The 20,325-nt window shown below is 45.5% G+C and overlaps 1 protein-coding gene across 1 annotated transcript in view; it reads left to right on the top strand.

Moving 5' to 3' along the window:
• LOC145348300 (uncharacterized) overlaps positions 1-20,325 on the top strand; it is a 234,426-nt gene that overhangs the window by 20,504 nt on the left and 193,597 nt on the right. Inside the window, exon 2 of the mRNA XM_080196501.1 lies at positions 14,050-14,174. Coding sequence (XP_080052627.1) covers positions 14,050-14,174 — 125 coding nt within the window. The remainder of the gene's footprint in view (positions 1-14,049; positions 14,175-20,325) is intronic.

Here is a 20,325-nt window from a genome sequence, read left to right as displayed (position 1 = left end):
CACCCTGCACTCGGTTCCCTCCTCCAGATCATCTATATAAATGGTAAATAGCTGAGGCCCCAGCACCGACCCCTGGGGCACCCCACTAGTCACCATCCGCCAATCCGAATAGCACCCATTGACCCCCACTCTCTGCCTCCTATTTGACAACCAATCCTCTATCCACGCTAACACCCTACCCCCAACTCCATGTCCCCTGACCTTCTGCAATAACCTCTTCATTACTCTCCAAATAACTATAAATCCTATCCCTAATAATTTTTTCTAAAACCTTACCCACAACAGAAGTAAGACTCACTGGTCTATAATTCCCGGGGAAGTCTCTGTTCCCCTTCTTAAACAATGGGACAACATTCGCTAACCTCCAATCTTCTGGCACTATACCGGTGACCAACGAACCTCCAATCTTCTGGCACTATACCGGTGACCAACGAACCTCCAATCTTCTGGCACTATACCGGTGACCAACGAACCTCCAATCTTCTGGCACTATACCGGTGACCAACGAACCTCCAATCTTCTGGCACTATACCAGTGACCAACGAAGCAATACAACACAGAAACTGGCCCTTCGGCCCAGCCGGTTCATGCTGACCATTGTGCTTTATATATTTGTACAGCTGGAGGAGTCCCCAACAATTGGAGTGACTGTAGAATAACGCAGACAGGTGGAGAAAGAGCTTTGGAATATTTGCCTTCATCCATTTCTCATCCCCACTTCTATCCTTCATTAAAAAAAGCGATGATGCCTGTGTATATCAGTGCTAGCGGCGGCTTAGTACATAATGCTTTCCTGAGACGGAAAACCAAACCCAACTCCACGGGAGACAGGGAACACCAAACTGTGAGGGTTGGCTCTCTGGTACAGTATTGAAGGAGTGCCGCATTGCCAGAGGTCCTGACTTTTGGCTAAGATTTTTGGTTTGATTTGATTTATTATTGTCACATCTATCAGGATACAGTGAAAAGCATTGTTTCTTACATGCTATACAGACAGAACATGCCATGCATAAAGTGCATGGGGAGGGGGGGCGTTGGGAGGAAGGATAGGTAAGTTTGCCGAATGTAATGTTACAGACAAAGCTAGGTGCAGGGAAAGATCAACTTAATGTAAGGTAGGTCTGTTCAAAAGTCTAACAGCAGCAGGGAAGAAGCTGTGCTTGAGTCGGTTAGTGTGTGATCTCAGACTTTTGCGTCTTCTTCTCAATGGAAGAAGGTGGAAGAGAGAATGCGTGGGATCATTAATTATACCGGCTGCTTCTCTGGGGCAGCGGGAAGTGTAGACAGAGTCATTGGATGAGAGGCTGGTTTGCGAGATGGATTGGGCTACATTTGTGACCTTTTGTAGTCCCTTGCGGTCTTGGGCAGAGCAGGAGCCCATACCGAGCTGTGATACAACCAGAAAGAATGCTTTCTATGGTGCATCTGTAAAAGTTTAAACTCACAGTACTCACAGGTGGATGTAGATGATCCAAGCTGCCATTTCAAAGGTGAGCAAGAGGAGTTAGATCTGATATCCTGGCCAATGTCGATCCCTCAAGCAACATCATAATAAACAGTAAAACTAAAGTTTATTTATTAGTGTCACAAGTAGGCTAACATTCACACTGCAGTGAAGTTACTGTGACAATCCCCTAGTTGTCAACCTACAGCACTTGGACTGCAGTGATTCAAGAAAGAGTTCACCACCATCTTCTCAAGGGCAACTAGGGATGGACAATAAATGCTAGCTAGCCAGCGATGCCCATGTCCCACAAATGAATAAAAGAATTGTATTTATTCTGTATCTTGTGGGATCCCAGAACACCCTGAAGCACTAAGCATTTTTTGTAATGTGTTCACTGTTGTAAAGTAAATCCGACAAGTAATTTGCGGACAATAAGGTTCCTCAGTAACAAAATAGATGGCCACCTCATCAGGCTGGGTGATGTGGGGTGAGAGATAAATATTGGCCAGAAGATCTCTGCTGCCCATCTGAGGTTAATACCCCGAGATCTTCTAAAGCCACCTCAGAGAGCTAATGGGACTTCACTTTAATAACTCACCTGAGAAATAGTGCAATACTCTCCAGCCTCAGTGCTGAAGTGTCATGTGCTCAGATTCCAGTTTGGGGGCCTTAACACACAATCGTCTGAGAGGCAACACAGCCAAATTCCTGTCACTGATAAGCTTCCAAGCCCAGGTCAGAGCTTCAGGGGTTTGGCATGGACAAGATGGGCCGAAGGGCTTGTTTCCATGCTGTAAACCTCAAAAATGGAATAGGGGGCCTGATTGATGACCTGGGAGCATTATGGCCTGCCCCAAAACCTTTACTACCACCACTGGCCTCGTCTAACAAACTCAAATAGACCAAGAAACACCATCCTTCTGCTCTGTGTGGCTCGTTACACGGATGACACAAAGATGAGTGGGAAAGCAAATTGTGTGGAGGACGCAGAAAGTCTGCAGAGAGATTTGGATAGGCTAAGTGAGTGGGCGAGGATCTGGCAGATGGAGAATAACGTTGGCAAGTGTGAGGTTATCCACTTTGGAAGGAATAACAGTAAAATGGACTATTATTTAAATAGTGAAAAATTACAACATGCTACTGTGCAGAGGGACCTGGGGGTCCTTGTGCATGAATCACAAAAGCTCAGTTTGCAGGTGCAGCAGGTGATCAAGAAGGCACATGGAATGTTGGCCTTTATCGCGAGGGTGATGGAATATAAAAGCAGGGAGGTCTTGCTGCAATTGTACAAGGTACTGGTGAGGCCACACCTAGAGTACTGTGTGCAATTTTGGTCCCCTTATTTAAGAAAAGATATATTAGCTTTGGAGGGAGTGCAGAGAAGGTTCACCAGGTTGATTCCAGAGATGAGGGGGTTAGCTTATAAGGAGAGATTGAGTAGACTGGGCCTGTACTTGTTGGAGTTTAGAAGGCTGAGAGGAGATCTTATAGAGACATATAAGATAATGAAGGGGCTAGATAGGGTAGAGGTAGAGAGGTTATTTCCACTTAGAATGGAAACATGAACTAGAGGGCACAGCCTCAAAATAAGGGGGAGTCAATTTAGAACAGAGTTGAGGAGGAGCTTCTTCTCCCAGAGGGTGGTGAATCTTTGGAATTCTCTGTCCATTGAAGCAGTGGAGGCTACCTCGTTAAATATGTTTAAGTCACAGGTAGATAGATTTTTGACCAATAAGGGAATTAAAGGTTATGGAGAACAGGCGGGTAAGTAGAATTGAACCCACTATCAGATCAACCATGATCTTATTGAATGGCGGGGCAGGCTCGAGGGGCTAGATGGCCTACTCCTGCTCCTATTTCTTATGTTCTTATGTTACATAACTACTAATTTGTACTTATGTTCACCAAATAATCCATTGGGGTCTAAAGAGAAGAGTGCAGAGGTTAATAACAATATGTGAGCAGGACTATTTCTTCACAATGTAGGAACAGAAGTAGGCCATGCAGTCAGTCCCTTGAGCCTGTTCGCCCATTTAATTAGAAGATGTGTGACCCATACCTCCGTTCTGTTTACCTACCTTTGCCCAATCTGGTTTAATATTCAACAGATTCAAGTTAATCGTAGTATGAGGGATATGACCAGAGCATGAAGGAAAATCTGAGAAAGATTTGCAACGGACGTGACAGATGGAGCCAACTGTTCCAAGTCTTTGAGTCATAATAACCTCCCCCCACCAGATACTGTAACCAACCACCCCCCCTCCACCCCACACTGACACCACTTCCCCACACTCTAATTGCCATCTCCCAATCGCTGGCCTCCTGGTCACACCATCTCCCACCCCCCCCCCCCCACCTCCCCCCACCCCCCCACTCTCCAATTGGCGGCTTCCCAATTGGCAGCCCCACCGCCAGCCCGGACTCCACCCTCCCAAAGCATTGTCCCCTCCCCACCCTATTGGCACTGCTCGGTGCCTGATAGGCACTGCCAGAGTGAGAGGCTGGCACTGTCAGTCTGGCAGTGCCCGTTGGGCACCTCCCACCCCCAACCTCCTTGGGGGGCTTCAATGGCCTCCATTCCCACCAGCGAGGCCATCATGCCTGGTTCCCATTGCTAGGGACCAGACGGTGTGGAACTTAAACTTTGCCATTTTTTGGTAAGATTCTGCGATAGATGTTCTGTTTTTCAGAGACTTGCAAAATCCCATGGCACTGATGTGAAGGAGAAGGTTTCTCCCAGATTCTGAAACCACATTTATCCGTCAAACAAAATTTAAAGATGAGTGTTCATTTATTAGTGTCACAAGTTGGCTTACGTTAACACTGTAATGAAGTTACTGTGAAAATCCCCTAGTCGCCACACTGCAGCACCTGCTGAGGTACACTGAGGGGGAATTTAGCATGGTCAATGCACCCTAACCAGCACGTCTTTCAAACTGTGGGAGGAAACCCACATAGACATGGGGAGAATGTGCAGACAGTGACCCAAGCCGGGAATCGAACCCAGGTCCCTGACATTGTGAGGCAGCAATGCTAACCACTGTGCCACTGTGATGAAATTAACTATAAAAATAACTGACCGTCCACCTCATAACTATTTGAGAGAGATCACTGTGTGCAAAGTGGCTCCTGCTTTTACCCATAAAACAACTCCGACTGAACTTCAAAGTAACCAATTGTTCATGAACTGCTTTTGGGAGATTTCTGAGATACGATAAGGTTCTATTTAATTGAAGTTCTTTCTTTTATTAAGGCTGTAACAGTGGATCAGTGTGTAAATATTGTGGTATTAAACCATACCAGCCAGCCGGTCCAAGGTTCACTTCCAGTCTGTGCTAAAATCACACAATTACTGGCTTGGACCTTTGTTCCCGAGTGGGATTGTGGGATACAGAAACTGAGGTTGTGTTTCATCTGCATAGGATCCTTTCACATTCTTGAAGATGCTATATCACCGGCACGTTGACAGCAATGCTGTATCTGTGTGTTCGTTCAACACTGTTTATTTCTAAATGTGCCACCAAAGGATTCCATCAATATTTGCACCATATCAATATCTTCTCCTTCAGCAATCACTCGCTAACCAGTGTGATTGTCCACCTCGGTAACTCCGTGTTACTCCTCATGGGTTCTGTGGGTCCTTGCGTGGCTAGTGAGACTGACCCTAGACCCTCATCTTCGACCGCACACATGGCAGGTGTTTCCAGGAGGTGGGTTTGTTCCTTGGACTTTAGATCGCTGGGATTCCTTTCTCAGACTCCTTTTCCAGGCCTCCTCTTGCCGTTGGGTGTCCTCGAAGAATTGTGTCCTTTCGCTCAGGTTGTTTCTCCAAGTAGGTCTCTTCCAACCCCTAACCTCCTACCTCGTGATGTTGCAATCACAGTGTTCATATCTGTAGTCACATTGTAAGGTTTAATATACTCTATTCCATGCTCAAATTCACTTTTGAGGTGGGGTAATCTAATACAATCCTTTCCCTCTAAGTGCCAGTTGAAAAATCCACCAATGAGTTCTCTACTATTGTCTGCCACAAGCCCAATTTTACTGTCAGCGTACAGGTTGGGATTTGTACAGTTCCATGCACCATAAAAATGGCCTTAGACCATAAGAGGTAGGAGCAGAATTAGGCCACTCTGCCCATCGAGTCTGTTCCGCCATTCAATCATGGCTGATATTTTTCTTATCCCCATTCTCCTGCCTTTTCCCCATAACCACTCATCCCCTTATTAATCAAGAACCCATTTCTGTCTTGAAGACACTCAATGACCTGGCCTCCACAGCCTTCCGTGACAGAGCTCCGCAGGTTCACCACTCTCTGGCTGAAGAAATTCCTCCCCATCTCCGTTTCAGAGGGTCATCCCTTGAGCCTGAGGTTGTGCCCTCTGGTTTCCTACTCGTGGAAACATCCTCTCCATGTCCAATTGGCTTATCGGCAATTTTATAGAATCCAGACTGTGTAGAACGAGGCCATTCGGCCCACTGATCCTGCACCAACGCCAATCCCATCCAAGCCTTATCCCACTAATCCCCCTGATACTAAGGGCTAATTAGCATGGCCAATCCACTTTAACCTCCACGTTTTTGAATTGTGGGAGAAAACCGGAGCACCTGGAATAGGGCTCCGACCATTTGCATTCAGTGAATGCTGAAAATCATAGAATCCCTCAATACAGAAGGGTGACATGCAACCAACCCACTGTGCCTGCACTGACAACAAAGCCACAAATTACCCTGCTATTTCCCCTGACACTAAGGGGCAATTTAGCATGGCCAATCAACATAACCCGTGCATCTTTGGACTGCGGCAAGAAACCGGAGCACCCGGAGGAAACCCACGCAGATACGGGGAGAACGTGCAAACTCCATTAGTCAGCCACCCAAGACCGGAATCGAACCTGGGTGCCTGGCGCGGTGAGGCAGCCGCTGTGCCACCATGCCACCCAGAAATAAAAACAGAAAGTGCTGAAAAATCTCAGCCGGTCTGGTGTCATTAGCGGAGAGAGTTAACGTTTCAAGTCCAATAATGACCCTTCCCAGTTATTTTGCAATCAAAATGTTAAATTTGTTTGTCTCTGCACCAGAATTTTCTACTCAGCCCTGAGGTGCAGAAACAGCACACAGTAGAGAAATCTTTGAGGGACAGTGACTAACCCGATCAGGTCGTTGCAGGATACACAGTGAACAAACCCCCAAATGGGCCAGAGACTGCCACTCACCAGCCTGAAAAGTGTCCAGTCTGCCTCAAGTAATCCTGGAAAGGCAAAGTATGTCAAAATTAAAACCATTTTACCCTGCAGTGGCTAAGTGAGCAGCATTTGCATTGATCCGATGTTCCCATCGATCCAGAAAGACATTCTGTGTGGCACACTGTGGACCAGCATCATGACGGAATCTCAGAGCTGGAGTGATGGCCAGGTGTGAGGGCTGTATATCCCTCTGATTGAATCAGGTGACATGTCCTCTGGTTGCTTACAGTGGGCAGAATACAGACCGTACTCAACCAGTCCGCACACCTGCAAAACCCAAAAGAAAATGTCTCCTGTTAGATGTGATTCCACCATCGGGCAGCACCCACTAAACAAGCCCAAGTGTATCAACTAAGAACCAATTTAACATACCCAGTTGAGCTTGTGGCATGGCTCATTTATGCCTGCTCGAAGCAACATACATTCATATGCATGGACCAGTCCTCTGCAAATAAAAGGGATATGGTCAAGCCTTGTGTCTTTTTTGAATTACCCAAATGTTTGGGCTGCCAAATGTTCCCCCATTACTTTCTCCACAATACCACCTCAGCGAAACAAAAGCGACTTGCCTCCCAGTCAGCACCCTTTGCTTTTATGTATAAATTGTTTTGTTTGAAATTTGGCATTCTTGCATGTGTCCTGGTGAGTGCGAGGCAATAATGTTTCAGCAACATGTCTCTCTTTCACAATGTTCACGTTGTGTGCAACTAGGCGACTGGAAATATCAGAGGGCTGGTCACTGACATTGTAAAAAGTCTGACAACACCAGGTTTTAGTCCAACCTATTTATTTGATAATATTATCAAATAAATAGGTTGGACTAAAACCTGGTGTTGTCAGACTTTTTACTGTGTTTACGCCAGTCCAACGCCGGCATACCCACATCATCACTGACATTGTGCCATGCTCAACAAGAGGCCAGCATCTAAAGGGAAGGATTGTACTGGATTTTAATCACATTACCTTCAACATGGTGCAAAATTAATTAAGGGATAAGAAATGATCAATACACGTTTCTTTCCAATCGACGTATTGAAGACTAATCTTTCGTCAATCAATCAATCTTCTTAAAATTAAATGCTCAAAGTTATAGTTATTGAATCATACATGTGGGGAGGCCATTTGACCCATTTTGGCTGTGCTAGCTCTTTGAAAGAGCTATATAATTAGTCCCAAAGTCCGGCCCTGTCTCTACAGCTCTGCATTTTCTTATTTTTGAGTATTTATCTTGTTCCTTTTTGTGAGTTATTATTTGAATCAGTGTCCTTATCCTTCCAGGCAGTGCATTCCACATCAGAACAACCCACTGAGTAAAAATCAAATCCTGTCAATCTGCCTCCGGCTCTTTTGGCAATAACCTGAAAAATATAACCTCTGGTGTCCTGTCCTCTGGTTACCTGTATCATCTGGTTACCTTGTGTCCTCTGCTTAGCTGTGTCCTGTCCTTTGCCCGTACTCTCTAGTTACCTGTGTCCTGTTGTCTGGTTACCTGTGTGTCCTCTGGCTGACCTGCCCTCTGCTTACCTGTGTCCTGTCCACTGGTTACAAGCACCTCACTGTCACCAGCTCAAGCAGTGGCACCTTTGTCACCAGCCAAAAGCACCGTCAACACAAGATCTATCACAGGAGGGTTCATGTTAGCAATTTATGCACATCTCGTCATGGTATCTAATAACTGGGATCACATATTCAATAGAATTGTAAATAAATCGATTTGCCTGAGATATTTAATCAGCAGTTCTGATTACCTGTGTTCTCTGATTAGCTGTGTCCTGCCCTCTGGGTACCTGTGTTCTCTGGTTACCTGTGCTCTGCCCTTGGTTAGCTATGTCTTTTGGTTACCTCCTGCCAATGGAAAAAGGTTTGTCTCTGTGCGCTCTATCAGAACTGCTGATTAAAAATCTCAGGCAAATCGATTTATTTACAATTCTATTGAATATGTGATCCCAGTTATTAGATACCATGACGAGATGTGCATAAATTGCTAACGTGAGCCCTCCTGTGATAGATCTTGTGTTGACGGTGCTGTTGGCTGGTGACAAAGGTGCCACTGCTTGAGCTGGTGACAGTGAGGTGCTTGTGCATTGTGGCATCTCAATGGCTGGGGCTCATTCTCTGGAGAGAAGAAAAGTATTCAGTTAAAACTGATATCACATCACAGGCAGAGAGAAATCGTTGTGTTATTGTTATCAAGTTACCGTGTCAAGTAATGAATGGAATCTATTCTGAACTGCACTCCATTTTATGTTAAAAGTTCAAAAGTGTAATTGTGATACATGTCTTAATTGGTCTATAGTCAACTTGACTCAGTCTAAAGCTAGGCTAAATAGTACGGGGATGATGTGAAGTAGCAATGATTATTGTAAGTGTTGGACTGCTGCCAGTGATAACATACCACGTTCAGTGGTAACTGTGTGTCAAAATGGCTCAGTACAAGCTGAGGCAGGGCTTTCTTTTGTGATATTATTGTAGCTTTTTTCAAAGTAATTCGTATCGCCTGGACCAGTAGTTATGCATTGTTAAGGGTTTAAGGCCACATAAATCAGCTTCAGCCCTGGTATTTACAAAACTGCCCCTCAGTGAGCTGGACGGCTGGCTCGTGATGCAGAGGGAGGCCAACAGCGTGGGTTCAATTCCCGTGCCGTATTCATGAAGGCCCCGCCTTCTCAACCTTGCCCCTTGCCTGAGGTATCCTCAGGTCAAGTCACAGCCTACGGTCATCTAGGACTAGGGTGACTCTAGGGTGTCTATCAGATTTCTGATAGGCAAGGGAATTAAGGGTTATGGGGAGGAAGCAGGAAAGTGGAACTGATCCACTGTCAGATCAGCCGTGATCTTATTGAATGGCGGGGCAGGCTCGAAGGGCTAGATGGCCTACTCCTGCTCCTATTTCTTATGACTCTACTTTTATAACTGTCCCTAAGGAAAGGCGACAGTGTGGGCACAACTCTTCTTCGGTTAAAAAGTCCTGGACGAAGAGCAGTCCTTAGTGTTTGTTGCCATCCTTCCAGCTACGAGAGATGATGGGCTTGGAGCAAACAATCCATTTCAGTGTGGTGGTGGTTGTAGGGGGTGGGAGGGTGGAGCTGGGGGCAGGGGGGAGGTGGAGTGTAGGTGACTGCATTTGGTGCATCTCTCCTGGGAAGACCAATCCTGGAGACACAGGTTTTGCCACAAGCGTCACCCATAAAGCGGCCAAGTAACTTTGTGACCTGTTGTTTTCTCCATTGGCACCCATTGCCAATCTGCTGCTGTCTTTAGTTGAAGCGATGGAAATACAAGAGAATCACTGAAAGGTAGCATTTGTTCCCATCCCTAATTGTCCTTGAGAAGATGGTGGTGAATCTCAAAGAACAAAGATCAAAGAAAATTACAGCATAGGAGCGGGTCCATCAGCCCTCCAAGCTTGCAGAGACCATGCTGCCTGTCTGACCTAAAACCTCCTACCCTTCTACGGACTATAACCCTCTATTCCCAACATATTTACGTATTTGTCCAAATACCCCTTAAATGTCACTATCGTATCCGCTTCCACTACCTCCCCCGGAAGAGAGTTCCAGGTATCCACAGTTTCTATGTAAAAATCTTGCCTCCTACATGTCCTTTAAATCTTGCCCCTTGCACCTTAAACCTACACCCCTTAGTAACTGATTCTTCCACTCTGGATAGTCTTCTGACTATCCACTCTGTCCACGCCCCTCATAATCTTGTAGACTTCCATCAGGTCGTCCCTCAACCTCCATTGTTCCAGTGAGAACAAACCAAGTTTCTCCACCCTCTCCTCGTAGCTAATGTCCTCCATACCCTGGTAAACCTTTTCTGTACCCTCTCCAAAGCCTCCACATCCTGCTGGTAGTGTGACGACCAGAATTGAACACCATATTCCAAGTGCGGCCTAACTAAGGTTCTGTAAAGCTGCAATGTGACTTGCCAATTTTTAAACTCAATGCCCTGGCCAATGAAGGCTGGCATACCATATGCTTTCCTGACTACCTTCTCCGCCTGCGTTGCCATTTTCAGTGACCTGAGTACCTGTACACCCAGATCCCTCTGCCTATCAATGCTCTTAAGGGCCCTGCCATTTACTGTATATTTCCTATCTGTATTAGACCTTCCAAAATACATTACCTCACATTTGTCCGGATGGTAGAGCTAGGTGGCAGAGATTGGGGGTTTGGAAACTGCTGTGAAAGGAGGCTTTGACAGCCAACCTCCCTCCATTGACATAATCGCTTTGGATGTCGAGAAATTACCCAGGATGCTTCATAGCGACATAGTCAAAAAATGGACACTTTGAACTGAAGAAAATAGACATTAGAAAACGGGGGGGGTGGGGTGGGGGGGGGGAGGTGAAAAGTTTGGTCAGCGGGGTATCCTAATCGGAGGTCGCTTGTTATTTGGCTGGGCTGCTGAGCAGAAATCCTGTCTGCTTATTCAAATGGAAGTTATAAGGTTAGTGGAAAGGGTTGGCATTCTGTTGGGCTGAAATCCAATGGCCAAAGGGCTTATTTATATCTCATTTATGAAGTATAAGATAATGCAGTGGAACACCTGCTGACTGAATCAGGGAATGAACAAGACGCTATAATGTCACTGCCATTTTTGGTTGCGCCCATTTTACTTGTTCCTGTCGGCCTTCTTTCGAAATTAAAATTCTGTGTTGAGCGAAAACTATTTGCTTGGATGATTGGGTTTGCAGCCTTAATTACACTCAATCACACGCTGTATCTTATCCTGCTTGACTGCTGTGATATTTTGTTTATATAAATGTGGATTCCTGTAAAGTGTGCAATCCCGATAGATTAATCATATTCCGTGGCAATCACGTTATTAATAAAAGGGAAGTGGCTTTGAGTGATGTGTTTTTATTCTCCCTCCAAGTACGGTGGAGACTGAGACTGCACTGTCTGAAGCGGAATCAAAGTTATCTTCTTTCAGATGCCAAAACACCTGAACGGGATTTTACCATCCCGCCCGCCACGGGCAAAGGGCGAACCATTTTGATTTGATTTGATTTATTATTGTTGCATGTGTTAACATACAGTGAGAAGTATTGTTTCTTGCGCGTCATACAGACAAAGCATACCGTTCATAGAGAAGGAAATGAGAGAGTGCAGAATGTAGTGTTACAGACATAGCTAGGGTGTAGAGAAAGATCAACTTCATGCAAAGTAAGTCCATCTGTGCATCTGTAAAAGGCGGTGAGAGTCGTAGCTGACATGCCAAATTTCCTTAGACTTCTGAGAAAGTAGAGGTGTTGGTGGGCTTTCTTAACTATAGTGTCAGCATGGGGGCACCAGGACACATTGTTGGTGATCTGGACACCCAAAAACTTGAAACTTTCAACAATGGCCTATGGTCCAAGAATGAATCATGAAAAAGGTTGTGGTTTTGGAATAACAAATCTCTAATTCCTGTTCCCTCCAAATTCTGGAATGTTGTCTTGTCGACAATCTTGGAATTTTACTACAGAACACGGATTTCTGCTTGAAACTACAGATGCAGAACAAGGAAGAGAGGCTGTGTTACATCTAACTAACTTCCTGGGAGAGCCAGTATCACCCAGAATTAGCCAGAGTGCAAGAGGGATTCTCTGTGGCAGTTCAGGGGAGGTTCACCATATTGATTCTGGGGCCGAAGAGGTTGACATATGAGGAGTGATTAAAGAGTTTGGGCTTGTACTTGTGGAGTTTAGAAGGATGAGAGGGGATCTGATTGAGGGATTGATAAAGCAATTGTGGACCAAATGTTTCCTCTCGTGGGCAATCTAGGTCACAGGTATAGGTTGCAAGGCACTAGATATAAAACTGAGATGAGGAGGAGTGACTTCTCACAGAGGGTGGTGAGTTTGTGGAAATCGCTGCCCCATAGCGGGGTGGAGTCTGAAATATTGAATGGTTTCAAGAAGGAGATAGATATATTCCGAAGAAAGAAGGGATATGGGAACAGGTGGGGAGGTGGATTTGAGACCAGGGAGAGATCAGCCCTGATCTGATTGAATAGCGGGACAGGCTCGAAGGGCTGAATATGTCTGTTCCTAATCCCTATATTCCTGTGTTCGGGGCAGCTCCAGCCTGTTATCAATTAGTGAAATTATTTGAGTGATGCCCATCTAATTGAACATGTGATATACATGAATGACATATGTAATATAAACATGATCATAGAAACTAGTACGAGTAAGCCATTTGACCCTTCGAGCCTGCTCCACCATAAGACCTTAAGACCATAAGGCATAGGAGCAGATTTAGGCCACTCGGCCCATCGAGTCTGTTCCACCATTCAGTCATAGCTGATATTTTTCTCATCCCCATTCTCCTGCCTTTTCCCCATAACCCCTGGTCCCCTTATTAATCAAGAACCTATCTATGTCTGTCTTAAAGACACTCAATGACTTGGCCTCCTCAGCCTTCTGCGGCAAAGAGTTCCACAGATTCACCACGCTCTGGCTGAAGAAATTCCTCCTCATCTCTGTTTTAAAGGATCGTCACTTTAACCTGATGTTGTGCCCTCTGGTTCTAGTTTTTAACACCATTCGCTATGATCATGGCTGATCATACTCAATATCCTAATCCCCAGATCTCCCCATGTCCCTTTTCCCCTTTAACCCCCAAGAGCTATATCTAATTTCCTCTTGAAATCACATAATGTTTTGGCCTCAGCCACATTCTGTGGTCGTGAATTCCACACATTCACCACTCTCTGGGTGAAGAAATTTCTCTTCATCTGTGTCCAAAGAGGTTTACCCCTTATCCTCAAACGATGACCCTTAGTTCTGGACTCCCCCACTATTAGGAACACCCTTTCTGAATCTATCCTGTCTAACCCTGTGAGAATTTTATCAGTTTCTAGGTGATCCCCTGTCACTCTTCTAAACTCCAATGAATATAATCCTAACCGACTTATGACAGACCTGCCATCCCAGGAATCAGCCTGGTAAACCTTTGCTGTACTCGCTCTATGGCAAGGACACCCTTCCTCAAATAAGGACACCAAAACTGTACACAATATGGCAGGTGTGGCCTCACCAACACCCTATACAACTACATCTTTATTCCTGTACTCAATGCTCTCGTTATGGAGGCCAACATATCATTTGCCGTCTTAACTGCCTGCTGTACTTTTTCGCTTATTTTCAGCAACTAATGCACGAGGACACCAAGGTCTCGCTGAGTATCCACCTCTCTCAATGTACACCTGATCATCCACACAATTGACGTGCGATTCAATTGATATGTGTTCAGAGTTGGTAAAACTCAGATATAAGCACTTAGTTATTCAGCTAGTTTGATTGCAATCGTTTGTAATGCTCTTTACTTACGTCTCGTTCATGATGTAATTTTTTTTACATTTCAGACGACATTCCTGAATGCTTCATCTGTCGGGAATTGGAGGTGTCAGACCGCGATTCCTTGTTACAGTATTGCGATTGCAAAAGTTTAGTTGCTCATCACAAGTGTTTGCTGACCTGGATACAGAAGGTAATAAAACTCTGCGATAGCGCGCAGGGAGCTATTGATCAGCTGACCAAAACAAAATTGTGGATTCTGGCAGTGAAAAAAATTCCCCCTCTCCTGAAGACCGCTATTTAAAAAAACTAGAAGGGCTTTGTATTCCAGTTAGTGAGGATCTTGTACACAGGAACCCATTCACCACCCTGTGCTTTCAAGCAATGTATTTTGTATGTTTCAGTGGGTAAATCCCTCTTCCATCGTACGGTAGACCTACCTGGGCCCTTAGAGCTCCACATTTGTCTATTTCTGACCATTGCCAGTTTCCATAGTTCTACCACTGATGGCTGCCAAATCTCTGAGGTCTGGACTTCACTCCCCATACCATTCTCTCCCTTCTGCTCTCATGGAGTCATTGAGTTATAGGCCAGGATTTTATGAACTCGCTCAGGCGAGACTCGTAAAATCCCGCCCGAGGCCAATGGAGAATTCCATTCTGCGAGCCTCGCCCATCCCGATTCCAGCGTGCTGGTAAAATTCCGGCCATAGACTCGTATAATGCGGAAAAGGCTATCGAGTCTGCACTGACAATAACTTCCACTGAAGGCGCACTAATCCCATTCTCCAGCACTTCTCCCTTGTCCTTGAGTGTTAATATATTTCAAATGCCCATCCAAATATCTTTTAAAGGTTGTAAGGTTTCCAGCCTCCACTATCTTCCCAGGCAGTGCATTCCAAATTCCCACCACCTTCTGAGTGAAAAGGTTTTTTCTCAACTCCCTTCTGAATCTCCTGCCCCTCATCCTGAAACTATACCCCCTCGTGATTGACCCCTCGATTGTTCATTCCACTGTCAACCAGCTGGTGACAGGAAACACACAGCAAGGAAGGAAGTGGCAAATTGGCAAGAGCACTCACATTTTTCACATGTCTGTCACACTGCTTTATAGGGAGAAGCCATTCCAAAGTTAAAATAGTCCAAACTGGGCCAGGTTTTGTGTATGAACGATGGTCTTCTCAGCTTTTAGGGCTGCTTGTTTATGATTCAATCACCTTCCACTGTGTTCTTTACCCAGCCGTCTACTAATCAAGGTTTTGATGCTGGCACGGTGGCACAGTGGTTAGCACTGCAGCCTCACAGCACCAGGGACCTGGGTTCGATTCCCGGCTTGGGCCATTGTCTGTGCGGAGTCTGCATGTTCTCCCCGTGTTTGCGTGGGTTTCCTCCGGGTGCTCCGGTTTCCTCCCACAGTTGGAAAGACGTGCTGGTTAGGTGTATTGGCCATGCTAAATTCTCCCTCAGTGCACCCAAACAGGCACCGGAGTGTGGTGACTCGGGAATTTTCACAGTAATTCTTTTACAGTGTTAATGTAAACCAACTTGTGACACTAATAAATAAACTTCAAACTTTAAAGTTAGGGGGATTACCCACAGGGAATGTGTGGGGTTGTGGGGATAGGGTGGCAGGGAAGAGGGCCTATGTAAGATAAGAGGGTCAGTATGGACTGGATGGGCCGAATGACCTCTTGTGCACTGTAGGGCTTCTGTGATTAGTGGATGAACATAAGATGCAGGATATTCCTGAAACTTGTACTGTAGTAAAGGTGCAAACCAAAAGAGCAAAGAACAGTATAGCACAGGAACAGGCCCTTTGGCCCTTCAAGCCTGTGCCAATCATGGTGAATACCTAAACTAAAACCGTACGCACTTGTGAAGTCCGTATCCTTCTATTCCCAGGCTATTCATGTATATGCCTCCAGATGCCCCTTAAATGCCTCTATCGTACCTGCTCTCACCACCTCCCCAGGCAGTGCGTTCCAGACATTCATCATCCTCAATGTGAAAAAACTTGCCTCGCACATCTCCTCTAAACTTTTCCCCTCTCCCTTTAAACCTATGTAAACTTGTACTTGACTTTTCTACCCTAGGAAAGAACATCTGACTATCCACTCTGTCCATGCCACTCATAATTCTGTAAACCTCTATCAGGTCGCCCCTCAACCTCTGTCATTCCAGTGAGAACAAACCGAGTTTATCCAACCTCACCTCATAGCTAACCCACTTAAAAGAAAATAGTGAGGAGAAGAGGAATTGTGGTGAGCAGGAGCTACTGAACCCGCCACTGTTACCGATTCAGGCCCTCTGCAATTTTCACACCAAAGTAGTATCCTGTCCAATCTGCTTGAATAATAAATTCTAACTCCTTTTATACATGAAGCTCTATTCTTTCACAATACTTGTTACTAGCTAACTTTACTGGAGACCGTGATTATAGTCTGTGACTACACATTGCAGCTGGCAGAAAACAATAATGTTAGTTGCTGTATAACTGCAGTTTGAGAGAAAGCTGGCTCATGTGCTGAGAATACGGGAGGTTTCTCTGGAGTGAAACAACATTTCCCTGTTCACGTCTTTCTGCTGGAGGAGACAATTCCAAAGCTTCTTGGACTGGGGTCCTTTTCCCGTGTAAAACAATTCTTTTGGTAAACTGCGTTTTTTGGAATCAGCAGTTCCAGTGATTTGTGCCAATTGTTAGTGAAAGAGCGAAAAAGAGAGAGAGAGATTGCCTCTTCCTACTCTCAAACAGATAAAGAAGCCTGACCGTGCAAGACATAGGACTGAGTTGAGGAGGAATTTCTTCACCCAAAGGGTTGTGAATCTACAGAATTCCCTGCCCCAGTGAAGCAGTTGAGGCTACCTCATTGAATGTTTTTAAGGCAGGGATGGATAAGTTTTTGAACAGTAAAGGAATTGGAGGTTATGGTGAGCAGATGGGTAAGTGGAGCTGAGTCCACGAGAAGATAAGCCATGATCTTATTGAACGATGGCCTACTCCTGCTCCTAGTTCTTCTGTTCTTATTAAATATATGGGGGGATACAGCAACAGGGCTTGAGTAAGTTGCTCTGTCAGAGAGTTGGTGCAGACTAGATGGGCAGAATGGCCACCTTCTCCACTGTAGGGATTCTGTGATTCATCAGGAAAAAAATCAGGCCATGATATACATGGGAGAACTTTCCGTTCCCTCTAATTCCTCAGCACGGTGATTCCTCCGACTTTGGCGCATTCTCAGACAACCCCTTCTAAGATGCTTTCTGCTGCATCTTCTTTCCCACTGACTCCAGGCGATAAATTGCATGGAATTAGTGTGATGTGATTTACCTTATTTCAGTTCATTCTTTGGAGAACAAAGTAGAGCGACACTGTGATGAATGCGTGCAGTATTGAGGTAAGCTCTTGGCTTTCCAAAGCCATTTGAAACCTGAGATGACGCCACAGGATTCATACCCGCTACAGTTGAGAATTATTTCGGCAAGTTTATTTCTTAAAAGCTGCAGTGACTACCATACAATGTTGAATTATTAACCATCTATATTGTGTGTGTGCGTGCGTGTGTGCACGTGTGTGTGCACGTGTGTGTGCATGTGTGTGTGTGTGTGTATTGACTATAATCTCATGGCTGGCTTACAAATAGTGTGAGTGCAGTGCATTAATTCCAGGACCAGAAACAAAGATAAAAGCTGCATTTATTTATCCCCTTTTACAGGATGTCGCAAAGAACTTTGTGACCAGTGAAGTACATTTTCGAAATGTGGTCATCCTTATGATGCCAGAATATGACTTTGAACTTATTTGATTTTGATTTATTATTGCCACATGTATTGGAATACAGCTTCTTGTGCACCACAGACAAAGCGTACCATTCATAGAGTATACAGAGAAGGAGAAAAGGAGAGAGCGCAGAATGTAGTGTTACAGTCATAGCTAGGGTGTAGAGGAAGACCAACTTAATGTGAGGTAAGTCCATTCAAAAGCCTGACAGCAGCAGGGAAGAAGCTGTTCTTGAGTCGGTTGATCTCAGACTTTTGCATTTTTTTCCCGATGGAAGTAGGTGGAAGAGAGAATGTCCGGGTTTGTGGCGGGGGGGTTGTGATTATGCTGGCTGCTTTGCCAAGGCACTGGGAATTGGAGACAGAGTCAATGGATGGGAGGCTAGTGTGTGTGTGATGCACTGGGCTTCGTTGATGAGTCTTTGTGGTTTCTTGAGATCTTGGTCAGAGCAAGAACCATACCACACTGTGAAGCATTGACACATTGAGATATTAGCAGACCAGCAATTAAAATCAGTGAGAGAAACATTGAAACTTCTGGAATTGTTCCACAAGCTCCTTCTTCAGCTTCACCATTCCCAACCAGAAAGGAAATTTTGCATCCATCGAATTTCCTCTCAATTGGACTACAGCGATGCAAGGAATACCTGTTCTTGGGGTCCACCATTGTTATTAGATGGAAAAGGTGCCATTAAAGACATTTCTTGTACAAAATGGTTTTTGTCTGTAATCTTTGCAGAGATGTTGGCTGGAATTGGTTGGACTAGAGGTTGGTTGGTTGGACTAGAGGGCACAGCCTCAAGATAAGGGGGGTGTCAGTTTAGAACGGAGTTGAGGGGGATCTTCTTCACTCAAAGGGTGGTGAATCTCTGGAATTCTGAAATGGTGGAGGCTACCTCGCTAAATATATTTAAGTCACGGGTAGATAGGTTTTTGATAGGCAAGGGAATTAAGGGTTATGGGGAGAAAGCGGGAAAGTGGAACTGATCCACTTCAGATCAACCATGATCTTATTGAATGGTGGGGCAGGCTCGAAGGGCGAGATGGCCTACTCCTGCTCCTATTTCTTATGTTCTTATTCTCCCTTGACACTCCCCCCCCCCCCCCCCCGACAACGCCGGCGGAATCAATGGCGGATGGGGCTGAGAATTCAGGGTGTGCCCACAATCAGTCTCATGCGGCTGAATTAGATCTTTGGATGGTGTATGGCAGATTGGAAATGCCACTGGAGATTGGCATGAAGCTGACTTGCCACCCTCTAACGGGATGCAGATGAAGGCCTGGCTGGAATGGTCCCTCCACATCTGATTCTCCGTGACGCCAGTGGGATAACACGGCTCAGAACACATCTGGTTCAACGTAGTGTGGAAAAGTCAGGCCTTACCTGAAGGAGGCCTGGGCTGCCTTCAGAGTTGCTGGACCCAGGAGAAACCACAGCGGGTTGGCGGGGGGAAGGTGGCGGCACGGTAACACAGTGGTTGGCACTGCTATTTCACGTTGCCAGGGACCCAGGTTCGATTCCCAGCTTGGGCCACTGAATGTGTGGAGTCTGCATGTTACCCTTGTGTCTGCGTGGGTTTCCTCAGGGTGCTCTGGTTTCCTCCTACATTCTGAAAGATGTGCTGGTTAGATGCACTGATCCAAACAGGTGCTGGAATGTGGCGACTAGGGGAATTTCACAGTAACTTCACTGCAGTGTTAATGTAAGCCTTACTTGTGACTAATAAATAAACTTTAACTTTAACTTAGGGGGGGAGGTGAGGTGGGGATGGAGGGCACTGCTGTGTTTTCCCAGGTCCAGGGTCACAACCAGCCTTCGTTCTCCAACTCTGAAAGTAGCCCAGTATTTAGCACTGCTGCCTCTCAGCGCCAAGGACCCAGGTTCAATTCTGGCCTCAGGTCACTGTCCATGTGAAGTCTGCATGTTCTCCCCATGTCTGCTTGGGCTTCCTCTGGGTGTTCCGGTTTCCTCCCACAATCCAAAGATATGCAGGGTAGGTTGATTGGCCATGCTAAATTGCCTCTTAGCATCAGGGTAAATATGTGAGGTTACGGGGAAAAGAGCCTGGGTGGGTTTGTAGTCAGTGCGGATGCGATGGGCCAAATGGCCTCCTTCTACACTGTAGAGATCCTGTGATGAAACGAGGGAATTGAACCGACCCTGAATGACACCACTTGTTAGTCTCCCCAGCCCTACAGTCAAGGACAGCTATACACTGATGTCAGATCACAGACCACTCAAGTGTCTCAATGAATTCCATTTCGAACAAAAGTCTCTTATTCATGTGAGCACTTGGTCACATATAGGTCATGCGCCTGAGTAACTCGCACTAACCACAACATTAAATCTGAAGAGGAAAGCTGACAGAAATTTTTAAAAAGTAAGGCACTCAAAATGTTCTTTGAATGGATATTTATAATTTCAGCCAAGATGATTGATTGCTTTCAGTGAGAATTGTAAACCTTTAAATACGGAATGAGCTTTTTCAAACTCCAATGTCCTATTGTGTTCTATTTCTGTTCCTATTGTACAACATCTGCCAAGTTTCCCATTCTCAGAAGTTTGATGCC

This window comes from Carcharhinus amblyrhynchos, chromosome 9 (assembly GCF_965287045.1).
Source record: "Carcharhinus amblyrhynchos chromosome 9, sCarAmb.v2.hapA, whole genome shotgun sequence".
NCBI lineage: Eukaryota > Metazoa > Chordata > Chondrichthyes > Carcharhiniformes > Carcharhinidae > Carcharhinus > Carcharhinus amblyrhynchos.
This window is presented reverse-complemented; position numbering and strand designations above follow the sequence as displayed.